General features: G+C 57.0%; 1 protein-coding gene across 1 annotated transcript; it reads left to right on the plus strand.

Moving 5' to 3' along the window:
- Positions 1-912: 912 nt before the first annotated feature.
- Positions 913-12,578, plus strand: LFNG (LFNG O-fucosylpeptide 3-beta-N-acetylglucosaminyltransferase). Its single transcript, XM_064673169.1, has 8 exons — positions 913-1,406; positions 8,553-8,601; positions 9,460-9,559; positions 9,708-9,861; positions 9,950-10,035; positions 10,321-10,486; positions 10,713-10,798; positions 10,887-12,578. The coding sequence occupies exons 1-8, from the start codon at positions 1,011-1,013 to the stop codon at positions 10,951-10,953; spliced, it is 1,104 nt and encodes a 367-aa protein (XP_064529239.1). The 5' UTR covers positions 913-1,010; the 3' UTR covers positions 10,954-12,578.
- Positions 12,579-18,037: the final 5,459 nt, after the last annotated feature.

The following is an 18,037-nucleotide window of genomic DNA, read 5'->3' on the forward strand; positions in this document are numbered from 1 at the left end:
GAAAGGGGCCTTGAGATTCGACGTCAGTAAAATATAAGGTTGGTGGCACATCCAGGACCAGATTTCAACCCAGTTTTCTCTTTCATCCACCATTTCTCCCACTATCTGGCTGGAACAATAGTGTTTCATTTAACAAGCCATGATGATCACTTGGGAGGGAGAAGGGGGGGTGACTGCTTGGCATCTATGTAGCATTTATTTTTGGATATCCCAGCACTCTGGGGTCATTCATCAGCTCCAAAGCACGGTGCTGTTCCTGCCATGTGGTTAGTCAGGTCTGGGAGCATCTCCAGGTCTCCCTGGGCAGCGATAGAAACAGCCCCTCCCAGCTTCCCATTCCCAGATTTACCCATCAGACTTGAGATCAGTGGAAGTGAGAGGAGTGCTGTGGTTTTCTGGGGATTTGGTGTGGCGTTTTTTCAGTTATGCTTGGCCTTGGAAGAGATTGGTGGGAAACTGCCCGGAGTGTGGTCAGGCTGGTCATCTTTCTGAAACCTCCTGGACAGGGCTGCGAGAAAATCTCGGTGCAGGGCTTTGGGAAAACAGCTCGGGACGGGCGGGATGGGGAACGCGCCCGTTGCTGCCGATGGAGCGGTGAGCGATGCTCCCGGCCTGCTGGGGGCTGCAGGGGACCAGCGTGTCCCCAGCCCCGAGCATCAAGGGGAAGGGACGAGGAGGAGAAGGAGGCTCCGGCACTCTGCCCGCACCCAGCCGTGCGCTCCCGGCCGCGGGCACGGAGATGCGCAGGGCAGGGGCCGGGGCCGGGCAGGACGGGGCCGGAGGCGGTGGGACGCGGGTAGACGCCGGCGGGGAGGCCGCGGGGGTCGGAGGGGCGCGGGCGGTCCGCGGGCAGGGCCGGGCGGTGCTCACGCCCCGCGTGGGGCGGCCCCGGGTCCGTCCCTCCCCGGGCGGGGCGGGGGCGGTTTAAAGGCGGCGGCGCGGCGGGGGCCGGCGGTGGCGGCGGCGGCGGCGAGGAGGAGCGGAGAGGTGAGGAGCGAGCGGAGAGAAGGATGCTGAAGAGCTGCGGGAGGAAGCTGCTCCTGTCCCTCGTGGGCTCCATGTTCACCTGCCTCCTGGTGCTCATGGTGGAGCCGCCGGGGAGGCCGGGGCTGACCCGGGGGGAGGCCGGCGGGGCGCAGCGGGCGCTGCAGAGCCTGGGGGCGGCTGCGGCCGTGGCCCCCCCGGCGGCACAGGGGCCCCCCGGGCTCCGCAGCTTCGCCGACTACTTCGGGCGGCTGAGCCGAGCGCGGCGGGAGCTGCCCGCGGCCCCACCGAGCCCCCCGAGGCCGCCGGCCGAGGACATCTCCCCCCGCGATGTCTTCATCGCTGTCAAGACCACCAAGAAGTTTCACAAGGCGCGGCTGGAGCTGCTGCTCGACACCTGGATCTCCCGCAATCGCGACATGGTAAGGGATGAGGAGAGGGATGGAGATGGAGACGGGGACGGTCCCCACCGCTGGCCGGGATGGAGTGGCTCGGGCCGGTCTGTAGCCCACGCGTGTCCGCCGCGGTCCCGACCCTTCGTTCGGGACCGCGGGTTGCTGTAAAATACCAAATGCCTCCTCCCCTTCCCATTTCCCCCGTATCGCTGAGCCAGGCGGTATTTCGAGGCTGGCTGGGCTGTTCTAGAGCCTGATGTGTTTTTGGGAGGGTGAAATGCAGTGTTGAAGGGTGAGTTTGGAACAGGGGAGTGATGGAGAGAGCCCAACCTGGGCTCTTCACACTCAGCACCCCTCCAAAATTCTGCTCTGGAGTCCTTCTCGTTGAGCACTTGCCATTGCAGAGCCTACCTGAGTTGTTTTCCACTGGTGAAAATGAGGCACAGTGTGGGGTGCAGCCCAGCCCATGGGTGCCTCAGTCAGGGTTGAGTCCCTGCGATGAGGTTTGGCAGAGTCCTATGAAGTGCCTGTAGTTGGGCTGCCCAAAGGACACCCAGTTCAGCAGGCCAGACTGGGAGAGTGTTGGGATGTGCCGAGGCTGTTGGTCCCCTTGCAAGGAACTGGGCAGGACTGGAGTGGCTAGAGGCTCTTTTGGGTCTGTGGTGGCTCATCCACACCAGGGCAGTTCTAGCTAGTCTGGTTCCTGACCTTACTATGTCCTGCCCAGAGCCCTGGCAGTCCCTTAATCTGTCCTTCAAGTACTGAAGCAAAATTGAAAAGGAAAAAAAAAAGCTGTTTCCTTAGGAAATGTGCCTTGCCATCTGCTTTTAAGACACTTTTTCTATCCTTAGACAGCTTCCCAAGAAAGTTATGTCTGGTCCTAACCTTTCCATCCTACTGTCTTCACGTGTTTCCTCCTGACCTGGAATTGAGTTTCTTCCTTGCAAACTGTTTTACTTGGAAATCTGGAGTGGCTGAGGGGGGGGGGGAGAGGCGACAGGGGAAGAATCAACCTTCCTCACCCAAGTCTGCCGGACTCTGTGGGATCTTGGCTCCTGCAGCTTACCCCAAGAATTATCTTTTTTTTCCCCCCTGTGAATCTTGTTCCTTATTCTTCTTTTTTTTTTTTTTTTTTTTTTTTTGCTCAGGTTTCCTTGGCTTGGCAGTGGATGTGCCATCTCTCTTTGGTCCACTTATTTAATGGAAACCTCTTTTATGCTCTGCTGTCACTGTGAGGGGGTAGTGAGTTTTGGTTGGGAGGAAACGCTCTTTGAGCACCTACAGATGATCCTGGGAATGGCTGCTCTTTTTTTTTTTCTCCTCCCTCTTGTGAGCTACGGCTTTCTTCTAGGTTTTCTTTTTTTTTTTTGTGCTCCGTTTGTCCGTTTGGATTCCCAGAGCCCCAAGGCTCGGCTCTCACGCTGTCCCCCTGGGCAAGCTAACAAAGCCCCTTTTCTCCTGGCGCGGAGAAAAGGCTTCGCAGCCTCTTGTGTGGCACTTTCCATGGGAACGAGGGAGCCGGAGCCGGCCGTGTCCAGGTCAGGTTGCCTAGAGATGAGGGCCATGAAGCCAGGGGGGCCGCATCCCGGCGAGGTGCCCGCCTGACAAGCCAAGCCGCTGAGTGACGGCTCTTGTACAGCACTTGAGGACAAGGAGCTGCCGAGAGAGAGCTGGAGGCGGTGCAAACTCCTGCGGAGCAAAGCGAGGGCTGGGGGGGACACATGGAAGCAGAGGGGATGAACCCGCTGGCTCCGCTCTTCCCACTATGACCCAGATGCTGCCTCTGGGAAGCTGAGGCACCCTGAGCTTCCCAAAACTTGGCTTCAAGTTGAGGATTTCTTTGCCTGCAGAGTGCAGGATTGGCTCCATGGGGCTCCTCTCCCTTGCTTTCCTGTATCTCTTCCTTGCCTCACCCGTTTTCTGTCCCAGGAGGGTGGTTTGGTGACAGCAGGGCACTGCCACTGCTCAAATGTCTCTCTTGGTCTGAGTCAGGCCTGTTTCTGCTCGTCCTGCCCCTCTCTCGCTCTGGTGTCCTGCCCCTCTCTTGCTCTGGTTTCACTAACGGCTCAGGCACATGCACTGCCTCGACAACACGGGGAAGTTCCTACCCAAGGGTTGAGAATCCCCCGTGTCTGATGCTGTATCTCTCCTTCCCCTGATCCTCCTCTCACATCAAACACCAACCTCCCTCTGGCTGTTCATTAGCCAGGCAGAAGGGATGCAGACACTGGTAGGAAGGGGTTAAATCCAGCAGGTAGCTCCTGGCTGGACCCTGGCAGATAGAGGGAACAGCTATTGTGTCCTTCCTTGGCTGCTCTTTGTTCTGCCCACAATGGTCCCTGTTTCCTGCCCTCTGTCCCCTCCAAGACACTGCAAAGGGCACCCCCTTCTCCTTCCTGCCTCTCTGCACAGGGAGGGCAGATCCCTATTCCCTTCTAAATCTGCTCCTTGGGTTGCACAATCGAGGCTGGACAAGCTGCTTTTGGGAGGAGAGTTATGGGTTTTCCCCTCCTTGCTTTGGGGAGAGTTCCCAGCTGTCTCAGTATCCTTAGGATGCCGGAGTGGAGGTTGGAGAAGATTTGCACTTGAAATAAAAGAGAAGGGGGGAGGAAAATGGCCATTAAGCAGAAATCCTGGACAGGAGCAAGTCCAAACCCACTGCTTTCCTGCTGAGTCAGCTGATTTGCAGTGGCAGAGTTGCATAAGATGCATCTCCTGCCTCTGGGGTACTCCAAAGGTGGCTGGGTGTCCCCCGGCCCCTGGGGCACCTCAGGGGCAGCCATGCAACTCCTGGAAGGTGCCCAGGTCTCCCCTGTCCCTGGGGCACCCTGGAGGCAGCCGGGCAGCTCGGCACACGCCGTGGAGCCCACGAGGGCTCCAGCCTGGGCCGCCGTCCCGCCAGCGTGGGATCCGCTGGCTGCCTCCCGCTCCTCGGCACGGTAATTGCAGGCTTTGAAAAATTCCTGCTCTCGGGGCAAAGGGAATGGGTTTGCCTTCCAGAGAGCGCACTCCTCTGATGGCGGCTCCCAAATTTCTCTAGCACCTTGGCCAGGGTCCCCACCCTTGGGGTGGCCGTGGAGTGTGCCGGCGTGCATGTCCCACTTGGACTCCCACCAGAGTAGCTGAGACCAGGGGGCTGCTCATCCCAAACCAGCTCCACAGTGCAGCTGGGCTGTGTGCCAGGGCCTGCTGAGCACTGTTGAACTCAGCTCATTTGTGAGGTTCCCTCCCTGCTGTCCCCTCGGGCAGCCTGTGTGGCTTTTAGGGGTGTGGGCCCCCTTAATTGCCTGTCCCAAACGATGCTGCTGTCCTTGTCCATAAAAGCCCTGGAGCCGGTGAGTGGCGCGTGGAGCACCAGGCGGGAGGGTGGAGGACCCTCGCCACACAATGAGCTCATTGTTTTTGAGGAGGTTATTAAAAAATTATAGCATTTAAAATTACAGTGGAGGATTCTTCCTCTTGCCGAAAGGAGCTGGGGGAGGAAGGGCCTGCGGCCTTGCAAGCCCCTTTCCCGCCTCTGCAGGTCCCAGCCCTGGGATCCTGTGCCAGCACAGACTACCCCACCAGTCCTGGGGAAAGGCACAGCCACAGAAGGGGGGACGCTGCCATCATGGGGACGCTGCCATCATGGGGACACTGCCATCACACTGCTGCCAACCCGCTGAAGAGGAGTGGGGATTTTCCCTCCTAACCTCTGCAGGCTGGAGGGAAAAGGAAAGCATTTGCTGTGGGGAACACAAAGCTGGGCAAGGACCTGCTCCAGCAGCATCCTCACCTCCTCGGGAGCCCCTTGCCCAGCTGGAGACCGAGCTCTACCTCCAGCACTTCTTCACTGCCTCCTTTCCCCTGCACCCAAGTGGGGTGTCCGTGAAGGGGAGTGCAGCCCCCTCTGTGTGCTGTGTAGGTGTGTGCTGGAGTGCTCCATCCTTTCCCAGCAAGGGGAAGTGAAATGTGGCGCAGGGTCAGGATTTGTGCACTGTGGGGTCACGAGGTGCCTGCCCGGCTGAGGTTCCCCTTTTCGGCAGTGTGCTGGTGTGGTGGCAGCAGGCACAGGATGTGTTGAGTGTGTGTCACCCCGGGAAGCCACCGAGTGTGTGTCACCCTGTCACCCCAGGAAGTCACCAAACCACTCAGCCAGGCAGCTCAGAGAGGGGCAGGGTGGCCCTGGGGTGGCCCCAGCTGATGGGACACCTTGTGCAGCACCCAGCCATGAGCAACCCACGAGCTCTGGCGGTGGAGGGGAAATGAGTCACCCTGAAAGGAGAAATGAAGGGGAGGGCAAAAAAAAAAAAAAAAGAAAGGAGTCCTCCCCAAAGGTGAGGAGGAGGCGGGGGGCTGCTGGCGGCTGCCTGGCTCCTGGTAGACTGGGGGGGGGCTGACCCCATTCTGGCCATGGGGACCCCGGGTGCCGCTCAGTCCCGTCCGCAGGGGCCGTACATTGTGCGGGGCTGTGTGGAGTGGTGGCAGCTATTGTTCGGGAGGGATTTGGCATCCTGTGTTTCTTGAAGCTGCAGTTCTGAGAACAATGAGGTTTCCTGCAGGGGCTGAGGGGGGTGCAGCGGGCCCTTCCTCTCCTGCACCCTGCAGGAAAAGTTACTGCGGGGGGGTCCAAGAGGTCCTGGCACCCCTCAGTGCCACGGGTGGGACAGGGGCCAAGTGGGAGAGGGGTGGGTGTAAGGGCTTGGGGTACTTCTGCCTGGGAGGAGAGTGGGGGCTGGCTCTGCTGATGTTGGGTCTGGAGATAGCTGGTTGGTAGATGACAGCTCAAGGATGTTGGCTGCAGTGTCCCACTGATTTGTACCACTGTAAACTGAATGCTGCTGTCATGTCCAGCATCCCACATTGGAGATGCCAAAGGTGGATTCATGTTTTTTGAGGTTCTTTTGTTCTCCTCATTTCCTGGCCTGTCCCTCCCCAGGCTTGGCTGTCACCTGTGCTCCTTGCCCCTGCAGCCCCGGGCAAGGGGCCATGCAGAAAGGGTGCAGCTCCCCTCCAAGAAATGCAGACAAAATAATTAAAGAAATAAAGCCTTTAATTTTTTTAGTTTTGATTGAATATCATGGTGGGGCTGGGAGGGTTGTGGGAAACCTGTGAGGCCCCAGTAGGTGCCCACAGGGGGTGACTTGGAGCTGTGTGCCCTTGTCCTGGTTCCCAAGTTGCCACCTGGTCCACCCACACCAGGAATATTGCAGGGATGTATCTGGTGAGAGGGTGGGGGAGATGCCTTGGTAGGATGAAGCCTTTTGGTGCAGGCAAGTAATAAACAATTGTCCCTGTGGTCTATTTATAGCGGTTGAGCCGGAGGATTAGTTGTGGGGTTATTTTTGGAGCAGCTGAAGGCAGTTGCTGGACCGTGTTTCTGAGCTAATCAAGCAAACATTTTCTGTCTCGCCTGTACAGAGGCTCTGTGTCCCTTGTCCTCCTCTGGTGAGGTGGAAACCTGGGGTGGGGTGCCGGGGCAAGTGTGATGAGCTTGTCTTGGGCATCCTTGGATGGTCTCCTGCTGCCCTGGTTCAGCTCATACCTGGTTCAGCTACCTGAACCACACGCCAAGCACCTGGGAGACATGGGGACCAGCAGAAAGGTGCTGTACCCTGCATTGGTTGGGGGTGACATCCCCCTCCTCTACACACACCACTGACCCTCTCCCACCAAGCAGTGATATGTCCATGGAGCCACAACAACCACGGGCATCCTTGGCCCCGCAGCTGATGGGCTGAGGTCCCCATCCCCCAGCTGTCCCCTCCTCATCAACGATTCCCCCTCCCCTTTGCTCAAGGCCTTCCTGACCTCTGTCCCTCCCCAAAAGCCAGGCTGCACGGCAGGCTCTGCATTTGTGAGAACTTGCCTTCCCACCTCCTCCATCCTTTTTTTTTTTTTTCCATTTTCTTTTCTCCTTTTCAAGCCCCAAAGGTCACTTGTAGCCCCGTCCCCTCCCATTGAGCCTTCTTGCAGATCCAGGCTCTCCCCACCAGCCCCGGCTGGGGACCTGAGCAAACAGGGCCGGGTTAACCAGCGCAGCTGTATGCTAATGACCGCTGCCCGCTTAACTCTCCTCCGCTGAGTAAAGTCAACCCCACTATTGTACCCACCTCCTCCAATAAGCCACAAAACCCCAGCGCGTTCCCGGGGCCGGCTGTGGGGTGGCACCCAATTTCCAGCTCACTTGTAATTCATCATCCCCAGCGCTCGGGCTCCATCGTCCCCCCTCTGCCGCCTCCTGCCTCCCCCCCCAAGCCCTTTTGTCTTTCTTCCTTTGCCCTTTTGTGCACGTCTGGTTTTTAATAGCGCTTGGCAGCTGGTTGTGGTTTCTCTCCTCCAGCTTTGTTTGCTGCCCACTGATTGATGGCGATGCCTTTCCCACCCCCTACTCTCTCTTCTTGCTTCTCGCCCTTCCCCAAATCCCAGGCCAGCAGCAGCCCCCCCAGTCCTCGTTCCCGGGCAGCATATGCCAGGAATTAGCTGTGTAAATAGAGGAGTGCAGCCTGGCGGATAGCTCAGGAGCCCGGGGAGGAGGCAGGATGCTGCCTGGAACTTGGGGCCGTGCTGGGATGGGCAGTGAGGGACTGTCCACTCCTTGGGGCTGGCGAGAGGCACCTGCAGGCACCATCTCAGCCACCCTGGGGGGGAACACGGGGAGCAGAGAGGAGTCGTGGGGGTATTGTGCAAGTGGCCAGGGACAGCCATGTGCTGTTGACACAGGTGGGGACGCAGTTGGCAGCCGGCGCCACAGGCAAACACACCTGGCTGGGCGGCTGCTTTGGCATCCCCGGCCACAGGCACTGGCCAAAGTCTGAAATCCCTGCTCAGATCGAGCCGCGCTCTGCACCTGCTGCCCTGCACACACCCCATCTCACTCGGGACAGCCCCGAGCACCCGAAACCTCCCTGCCAGCTGCTGCCCCGTGGGAGAGGCAAGAGGATGGGGATGCTCGGTGTGTGGGCTGGGGTTTGCATCCCAGGGGGGCTTGGCAGCCTTCTTAGTCTAAAGCTGAGTGTGTTATGGGGATACCCGGCTCCCAGGTGCTGGTTTGGGTTTTGGCGAGGGGGAAGAAGTCACCACCAGCATCCTGGAGGGACTGATCCCAGGTGCTGCCCAGGGGCACTGTGTTGCATCCAAAGCCACGTGGTCTCAGCCCCTTGGTCCTCAGAGGTGCCTTGTCTTCTCTTTCAGACCTTCATCTTCACAGACGGGGAGGATGAGGAGCTGAAGAAGCAAGCACGTGAGTCTGTGGCGCTTGTCCCTTTGTGTGTGTGACATGGCCAGGTCCCCTGAAGAGCCCTGCTTGGCTGGCATGGAGCTTGTCCTGGGAACTCTGGAAAAGCCCTCACCACAGAGATCTGGACTGAGAAGGAGGCAGTTCTTTTCACTGATTATGCTTAAAGCACCCTCTGCCCGGGAGCCCCACCTGGGGGCAGGTTTCCTTCCCAGTCAGCCCAGCCTGTCTCCTGCATGATGCTGCTGAGGAGCACGCTAACAGGGTGGGGTGCCTTTGCACTGCTTTGTCCCTGGGATGACCTGGGATTGATGGGCAATACAGACAGGGTTTCATGGGAGCATTTCCCTGGCAGTCATTCTCCAGGCTGGGGTCAGCCTGATCTGTTCTCCCCATGCAAATTACTCCTTTTCAGGCTGGGAAGTGAATGCCTTTGAGCCAGGCAAGCAAAATAGGGCAGGATTTTTGCTGTCATGTCCTGGAGAAGCTGGCTTACAGCCACCCCCTCACAGGCACACCCTCACCAGGGTGGCTGGTGCATGGCTCTGGGATGGGCAAGGCGATGTAGGATGGCATCACTCCTAGAACATGGGATAGGGCCGAACTGTGGTGCATCAGTTACATCCACTGCATCTGCATCCCTTGATCACCCCTTCCCTTATCTCACGTGGACACAAAAGACGTTCCCTAAAAATTCATCAATTGCCCAAAACAGTGTGGCATGGAGGTCTTTGAGCATCAGGATCATCCCTGAGTTTCCGTCCCCCTGGCACACCTGGGACATGGTGAAGTGTCACTATCTGAGCATGTGGGGGGGTATGGGATGCTGCGATGCCGGGCTTTGACCCCCGTCTCTTCACGCAGGAAACGTCATCAACACCAACTGCTCGGCTGCCCACAGCCGCCAGGCCCTGTCCTGCAAGATGGCTGTGGAGTACGACAAGTTCATTGAGTCGGGCAGAAAGTAAGTGGTGTCCAGGGCTGCCGTGGAGGATGGCGGGGCTGAGGGGAAGGGATGGTGCAAGCAGAGACCATTTGTATTTTTGGGGCCTTATTTCAGTGTGGGGTCTGTGGAGCTGCCCCGGGCCAGTGTGACACTGCTGTCCCTGCAGGTGGTTCTGCCATGTGGACGATGACAACTATGTGAACGTGCGGATGCTGGTCAAGTTGCTCTCCAGCTACCCCCACACACAGGACATCTACATTGGGAAGCCCAGCCTGGACCGGCCCATCCAGGCTACAGAGAGGATCAGCGAGAACAAGATGGTGAGGGTGGGGAGAGAAGTTGATTCTGGCTTAATTTGGGCTGGGTGGAGAAGGAGGTCTCACTGCTGTTGTCTCCCATCTCTTGCAGCACCCTGTGCATTTCTGGTTTGCCACAGGTGGAGCGGGGTTCTGTATCAGCCGGGGGCTGGCGCTGAAGATGAGCCCTTGGGCCAGGTAAGAGCTTTGGTGTTGCCCTCCCGTGGGGACTCATCTTGGGCCCAAGCAGGGCACAGAGAAGCGATATCTTTCTAGTTGGACGTTGAACCACGTCCCCTCACCTTACTCTTTGCCTTGCTGAGGTTGTCTGCAGGGGGCTTGGAAACAAGCTGGGAAGGGCCTCAGTTCCCCCAAATTGACTTTTAATCAGAGCTGGGCACCCACTGGCCAAGCCCAGACCCTGCAGGGTGCCCACATCCCCTGGGATTTGCTCCTCTGCAGCCCCTCTCTGTCTCCCCGCAGCGGGGGTCACTTCATGAGCACCGCGGAGAAGATCCGCCTGCCCGATGACTGCACCATCGGCTACATCATCGAGTCCGTGCTGGGCGTGAAGCTCATCCGGAGCAACCTTTTCCACTCACACCTGGAGAACCTCCACCAGGTGCCCAAGTCGGAGATCCACAAACAGGTACCCCAAGTTGTCACCTAAAAATTGGGCATCGCGGCTAAGATATTGATTGACATGCAACCAAAACATCAGCAGAGGGGAAAAGCCCCATCGGCCCATCCCTGTGGGGTGATGCAGAGTGTGACTGGAGGCTTTGGGAAGTGGGGTGAATCTTGCAGCCCTCCATGCCCCTGCTTGATCCTTATGGCCACGTCGGCCACTTGACCCCCCTGTGCTTGCCTCCCAGGTGACACTAAGCTATGGCATGTTTGAAAACAAGCGCAACTCCATCCACATGAAGGGAGCCTTCTCTGTCGAGGAGGACCCATCCAGGTGAGAACGGGGGACCCCGTCCCCCCCAGGCTGGGGTGCTGCGGGGCTGCCACTGTCCCATGCTCAGCATTGCTCCTCTCCTCTGCAGGTTTCGCTCCGTGCACTGCCTGCTGTACCCCGACACGCCGTGGTGCCCCACCAACATGGTTTACTAGGAGGCGCGTGTCCCCTCCAACCTCGTCCCGAATTTCCCCGGTATCCGACGGGCGTGCGGGACCTGCGTGCGGGTGTGTCAGTCTGGCCTCGCCGCCAGGCGGACGGACGGACGGACGTCGTTGCTGTGGTATTGCACAGTGTGTGTGTACTGAAGGCTGCTGTGCGGCCCCTTGTCCCCTGCCCTGCCTGCCCGGCTGCCCGTGCCCGCCGCCTGATCCGGCCGGGATGGTGGACAGGGACGGGTCCTGAGCACTTAAACTGTTGGGCACCCGCGGCTGGCGGGCCCCACGCCATGCGTGGGGAGCGACCACAGCGCGGGGCCTTGCCCGCCCTGGGCTTGCTTCTCCTTCATTTTTTTTTTTCCTTTCAAATGTCAAGTTTTTTGGTGTGTTCTTCCCCTCTTTTCATCTACCCTCCACCCCACTCCCATAATCCCTCATCCACCCCATCCTCTCTCCCAGTCCCAAAATCTCAGCAGCAAAGCTCTGGCTCCCAATTCGGATGAGGGATCCCTGTGAGTTTTTTCTCCCTGGCTTGGCAGGCAGGCAGAGGCAGGCAGGGGAATCCTCTGGCCATGGCAGTGGCTGCTCCAGGGTGCTGCAAAGCTGCTGGGTGCTCGATGGCCGCACTGGAGGGAGACGGGGTGGGCTGGGAGCTGGCGTTGGCATTAGCTCCGTTTCCTGGAGCTCCCCCTGTATGGCTGAACTGTTACCGGCAGCACTGATCTGTGCACTATTTATAGACTCATGTAAAGACTTTCTATAAATACAGGGGTGGGAGGAGGGCTTTTCTGGAGCTGCCAGAGTGGCGTGGGCATCGTGTTTGTGCAGGGTCTCCCTCCAGTGCCGCCTCCCTGCCTGCTCACAGGCAGCCCTGCACCTCTGCAGAGGAGCCCCTCAAAGTCCAGCCAGGGGCTCTGTGGGTGTCCACTGCCCCACTGTGGGGCCAGAGCATCCTCCAGCACTGACCTGGCTGTGGGTGTTGCTAGGGTGGCCGGAGCACCCAGGAGGCATCTGGCCAGCCAAGCTCCTGCCATGGGCAGGCAGTGTTTCCCACCCTGGCTCTTATGCTGTCCCTGATGGAAAGGGATTTATCCAGGGAGGGAGAGGGACCCCACATCTTCTGAGAGCTGCCTTGCCTGCCACCACCAGCCCTCTGTCTCTGGGCTGAGCCAGAGCTGAACGTTTCCAACCTGAAGCTGAGTGAAAATAGCCCATAATGGGTGTGTTGTAAATATGTTATTGTGCCAGTATTTTTTTTACTGTGCCTTTTTTTTTAAGGAAAAAAAACCACATTGAGAAATATGTAGATTTAAAATGCTTTTTATACATTTTCTGTGGATCAGAAAAAGAAAAATCCCCAACCTTTGATAATCTGTTTAAGAAAGAAAGAAAGAAAAAAAAAATTTGCGATGTCTTGTAACTATCACTTACCTTAATTTATATGTTCCAGTATCTGGAATGTCACTCTGTGCTTTTTGTAACTAGGATGTGTTTAAAGCAATAGCTGTGGGAAGGGGAACCAGCATGGACAGTGTGTTCTCAGGGACCTGAACCCGATTGCTGCCACGGGGTTCCCGTGGGAGCGGTCACCAATAAAGTGGCTTTTTTGCTGACCACAGTCACCTGGTCCTGGGCTCTGGCGTCTCTTTATGGATGAGCTGCTCTGAACACCCCTTGATCCCCCGCGGATGTTGTCACCTCTGCCCAAGCTCTCAGGGAGGCACCGAGGAGGGATTGCGCCTATCATCCCTCTTTTCCCACGGGTACAGGGATCTGCTGGCCATTTGCATCGCAGGGTGTGAGGGTCCTCTCCTCCTTCCCCTTCCCAAAAGGCTTGGATAGGGCTTGTCACCTCAGGGCTGTTTTTTCCCAGGCTCAGGGGTGGGAGCGGAGGCGGCGGGGATGAGGTGAGAGCCGGTTGTTAGCAGGGTGTTGTTAACAGCCGGCCGGCAGGCGTGTGCGTGGGAAGGTTGGGGGCTGCAGGGGGGCAAAGACCCCCTTCTCTCCCAGCCCTCCCTTCATCCTGCTCACCACAGTTTCAGCCAACACTGAATATCCACCTGCCAGTAACAAGCCTCAGCTTTCCTGTGCTATAGCAATATCATAAGATCTTTCCCCCACCCCAAACCAGTCTTGTTTGTGCCACTGGTACCAGCTTCCACCTGTGCCATCCCCTCCTCCCCACCTTCCCCCACCTGCCTACATCCCCAGCACCTTTTTTTTTTTTCCTTTTCGAGGCACACTTACTTACTTCACAGTTTCGCTTGAATCTCTGGGTTATCAGGGGTTGACGCTGCTAAAAATACAGCCTGGCAGGAAGTCGGCGTGTGCTGAAGCAGCCACTGCTCCTCCCAACACCCTCTCACCCTTCAGACAGCCACAAAAATCAAAAGTCCCCCAAACTCTGCAGCCCTTGGGCTGTCACGGGCGAGGTGGGGCTGTGGCTGCTGCCCCAGAGAACGAAGTATTGCCCTGACCTGGCCGCCCCAAAAAGCTCCCCAGAGAAAGGGAGGGGTGGAGAGCAGTGCTGCCTTCCCCCGGCTGACTGGGGCCGGGGATGGTGTGCTGGATGCAGGATTTGGTGCCCCTCAGCCCTGCCCTGGTGCAGGGTCAGTGAAGGGACCTGTGTCAGGAGTAGGAAGCTGTGACGCTGTGGCACCGTCCCCTCGCCCGCGTGTTTTCCTATTGCTCATCAGCTGCGGTTTCAGCAGTGCCGGCTCTTCCCGGCAGCCCCGTCACCGCCTCTCTGAGCCTGACCTTCCCTTGGCCCCCGGGGGTGGGATGGAGAGTTGCACCCAGGACAGGGCATCACCCATCGCGCCCCACGCAGGGCTGGGTGCAGGGCAGCTGTTGACTGCAGAACAGCCCAAATCTTGTGTTAAGTGCCCACCAAGGTGCCAGGGAGCCAGGGGATGTGGCATGGGGCTGGTATGGTGCTGCAAGGAACAGGAGCCCCTGACAGGGGGAAAGGCTGGGAGGGTGCTGGGCATGGTGCAACACCTGCAGGGGGCTTAAAAAGCAAAATAAATTAAAATAAAATACAATACAAAATAATACCCCGCAAATAAATTAAATTAAATTAAAATAAAATAAAAATAAATAAAATATAATATAATATAATATAAAATAAAATAAAATAAAATAAAATAAAATAAAATAAAATAAAATAAAATAAAATAAAATAAAATAAAATTACCCCATCGAGCCTTCAGGAGCAGGGGCAGGCAGCTCACCAGCCCTCCAGTTTGTCTCCCACCAGGCTCCCAGCCTCTCCCTCCTCCCTTCCCTACTCGTGGGCTGAAAAGTAAATAAATACACGCAATAATAAACAAAAGGAAAACAAAAGCAAAGCCTGCTGCTCTCACATACTTGGCAGCTCCACAGGCCAGCCTGCTTTCATCTGCACCCCGGCGCTGTTGTGGGATGTCCTGTTTACTCTCCCCGGCCCGCGGCAGCTGATAAGGCGGCTGTACCTTTTGGAGAGTCTGATGTGTGGTGGTGGGGTGGGGACAAGCCCAGCTTGCTGGGGACACTGCTGCTATGTAGGGACCACTGCTGTCGACACCACCGTGCCCAAGGGATGCTCCAGCACCGTGCCTGGCCAGAGGCTTTCCCCATCCCTGGGTGGTTGCAACATCGAGGGCAGAGAGTAACACAGTGGTTTAGTCCTTTTTGTTGCTTCCCATCTCCTCTTTTTTTGGTTCAATTTGCATTTGGGTCACTTGCAGCCCTGGACTTCATGTGAATCACTGTGTTCCCAGCCCGGCTGCAGGGACTCTCAGTGGGGAGCGTGTGTGCGGCGGCGGAACGAACACCCACCCTGGCACTGACGGCGGCGAGAAATGCTTGAGACTTGGGGTGGGAGGGCAGCGTTGGGAGACAACAAAACTTGTGTGAATCGGCTCCAAGAGCCACTTCCAGCTGCTTTGGCCCAGTAAACTGGAATATTTGTGGGAAACGAACATAAAAGCATCCGAATCGCGGGGCCTGAGCAATGCGTGCAGTGCTCCAGCTTTGGGAGTTGCCTGTCCCAGTGCTGGATGGGAGAGTGCTGGGACCCCCTGGGCTCATGATCTACATCCCACCACCTCTGTGCAGCTGGAGGTGACTAAATCCACCACCAGCCTAGTCTGTCTTGGAGCGAGGGGCCGCAAAGCCCTGTGGCAGAGAGTGACAGCTTCAGGAGGGCTGAGATGCAGTGTTGGGGTGTGCAGGGCAGCCCCTCAAAAGCAGCTCCCAGCCATCACCCACATCCCCTTTATTTTTTTTGGCTTTCTACTATTTCCCACTCCTGCCTAACATGCAGGTGGTTAAAATAAATACCCCCCAAGCTCCACAAAGTTTATTTTTTCTCTTCCTGACTTTTAAGACCAGCCTTGAATCTATCAAAATGAATTCCCTCAGCCTCGGAGCTCCCAGCAGCCGCTGCTTCTGGTCCGCCTCAGCTGCCCAGTGGGGCCAGCTCTGCTCCTGTAGCCATTTGGCAAGCCAAGAGTGGAGGAGGAGATAAATGGAGCATCTCAAAAACAGCTGGAAACACTTCCCATGGCTCTGCCAGATGAGATCCATGAAGCTGTGGCTTTACCGCACAGTCCCACTCCCAAAGTCTCCTTCCTCCTCCTCGGAGGGTGTGTCCCCCATCCATTCCCCCTCAAACCAGGGTGGTTTCACCAGGGAAACAGTGTCAGGTTTGTGCCTGTCCATGCTGAGGACAGGGACCTGAAAGCAGCAGTGTCACTGTGTTGGTCCACACTGGGTGATGCTCCAGCCATGCCCACATCATCCTAGTGAGCCCCCCCTTATTTAGGGGGACACAGGATGGGCTGTTGAGCTTGACAGCCCTCGGGAGCAGGGGGCCATGCTTGTTCCCTGTTGAGCAACCCATCCCCAGGCCCCAGAGCTGACGTGTCTGGAACAGATCATGAGTGGCCGGGTGATTTATGGGGTGCAAGCGCCAGGTTCCGTGATGTTTGGCTGGTGGGAAGAGGAAGCGGGTGGGAGAAGCACCAGCATCTGCAACACCTCGCAGTGAGAAGGGAGCTGTGCTTCCTCCCACTTCCCTCCGAGGGCTGGGAGGGATTAAAAAAATCCCTGAGCTGGGATTTTTGCTGAGGTAATGGTGAGAAAACACCGCCTGCTTTAGACAAAGCCTTCCTTGCTTGCAGAGCCCTGCGGTCCTGCCAGCAGCGATGGAGACATCAGCTGTAGGAGGAAACATCCTTCTGGCCCTGTCACCATCCATCCCCTCTCCACCATGCAACAACACGAGGGCACTGATGTGTGACCAGCTGCTTCATCACCGTGGCCACAGCCAGGCCACCCTCCGGCCCTGCCTACTCACCCCAGTGGGTGAAGGCAAACAAGCCGGGAGGTTCCAGGGTGCTGGGACCCACCAAACTGGTCCAGGCTGGGCTGCAGACACGGGGTGAGAAGGAGCATCCCTGTGGCTGCCTCCACTACAAACCCTCCCGACTTCCAAGCGCAGGGCTCCAGCATCCCCACGTGGTCAGACCGTTCGGAGTCTCCTCGTTCAGGGTTTCCTTTCCAGAGCTGGCAGACACTCAGCTCTGTCCTGGCCTCCCTCGCAGTGCAGGGAGAGGTTGCCACCTCCTGAAAGCACTGCAGGAAGGGGTGGGGAGATGGGGTGTTTACTCGCGGACAAGGGTGCTTCAGAAGGGGTTAGAGAAGATGAGCTGCAATTTCAGCTGCCTGTTGCCTTCCTGGACACATGGGGAGCGCAAGTCCCTGTTGGACCATCCCAACCATGAACCCACACCTTCTCAAGTGGAAGGAGCTGGGCAGATGCCACCTGCACAGTACCATGCTTGGCAGAAAACATGTAGCTTAGGCCATTTGCCATCCCAAGAGGTAACAGGAGATGGAGGCACAGTCAGTAACTGTGTCCCAGAGCCACCAGCTCTGCCGGATGGTTTTCCAGCTGCCAACCTACCGACAGCTCCCGGAGGCAGCGATTCTGTGAGCACAGTTCAGCACACCACAGAGCAAACACGCTTGAAAGCATCTCCCTGGGGCATCCCTCCCTGCCTTATCTTGGAGGACAGAGATCTAAGGGACCGCTACTGAAGGTTGATCTGAAGGCGAGGTTTATTCAAACACAAAGTTCACCCTTCCCTCGGTTTTCTCCGAGCTCCAAATGGCTCAGGAAAGAGTCCTGCCCTGCTCCCGTTGGGACAGGGAGTGGTGCAGAGGGTGAGCTGCTGGGGATGGTTGGCTGGAAAGCACCGGGAGAGGTCACTGGGCAGGTGGCCTTTGCAGGTTCCCATCCCTGGTGGAGCCCATAAAGCTGGTAAAATATTTACATGATGACTGACAGAGGTTTTATTTTCCTTCTCACCATCAGACTCCCTTGACTGCTCCAAGCCCTTTTAGAACTTTAGAGAGCAGGTTTAATCATCTCAGATCAGGGATGAAGGTGGAAAACATGGGTTTCTCCTTTAGATGGGGGGGGGGGAAAGGGAGAAAAATCTGTCAATTATTTATTGGTGAAGGGAGGAAAACTGGTGTCTGTTGAGATTCACAAGCACGAGGGGGAAAGTCACAACAAGGAGTCCTCTGTAGTTCTGCACTGGACCAACAGACAGGACTCAAGAGCACAGGTGTGGGTTTCAGCCATACTCAGAGCATTAAAAAAAATAGATGGCATTTACAAAGACAGAGTTAAATTATTGCTTATCCCCACACCTAGGAAGGGATGGGCTGAGGTCAGGGCAAGAATAGCACAGGATGGAGGCAGGAGCCCAATCCCTCCATTTGACTGGCAGGATCAGGCAGAAAAGAGATCAAGAAAATTACAGGAAGGTAAAGGTTTCAGTTTACTACTTGACAGTGATGCGGCAGCAGGCTTGTGATCAGAGAACAGTACAAAGGGAGAACTAAAAAGAAGCCCACGATAGCCTGGGGGCAGCACTGAGAAAGATGAACCCACGCTGAGCTGCACCAGCCCCCCAGCTTGCTACCAAAGACATGTAATACATTTTATCACCTCCAGAAGAGGGACACCTTTGCTGTGGCTGAGCTGGGGGTGCACCCTCCCACACCATTTTTCCACACTTCTTGTACT

This window comes from Pseudopipra pipra, chromosome 16 (genome assembly GCF_036250125.1).
Source record: "Pseudopipra pipra isolate bDixPip1 chromosome 16, bDixPip1.hap1, whole genome shotgun sequence".
In the NCBI taxonomy this organism is placed as follows: Eukaryota; Metazoa; Chordata; class Aves; order Passeriformes; family Pipridae; genus Pseudopipra; species Pseudopipra pipra.

Excerpts from the sequence above, each read along its gene's own strand:
- LFNG (XM_064673169.1), top strand. The coding sequence starts at position 1,011 with ATGCTGAAGAGCTGCGGGAGGAAGCTGCTCCTGTCCCTCGTGGGCTCC. Across the intron at positions 8,602-9,459 it reads GGAGCTGAAGAAGCAAGCAC|GAAACGTCATCAACACCAAC; the intron begins GTGAGTCTGTGG and ends CTCTTCACGCAG. Across the intron at positions 9,862-9,949 it reads GGATCAGCGAGAACAAGATG|CACCCTGTGCATTTCTGGTT; the intron begins GTGAGGGTGGGG and ends CATCTCTTGCAG.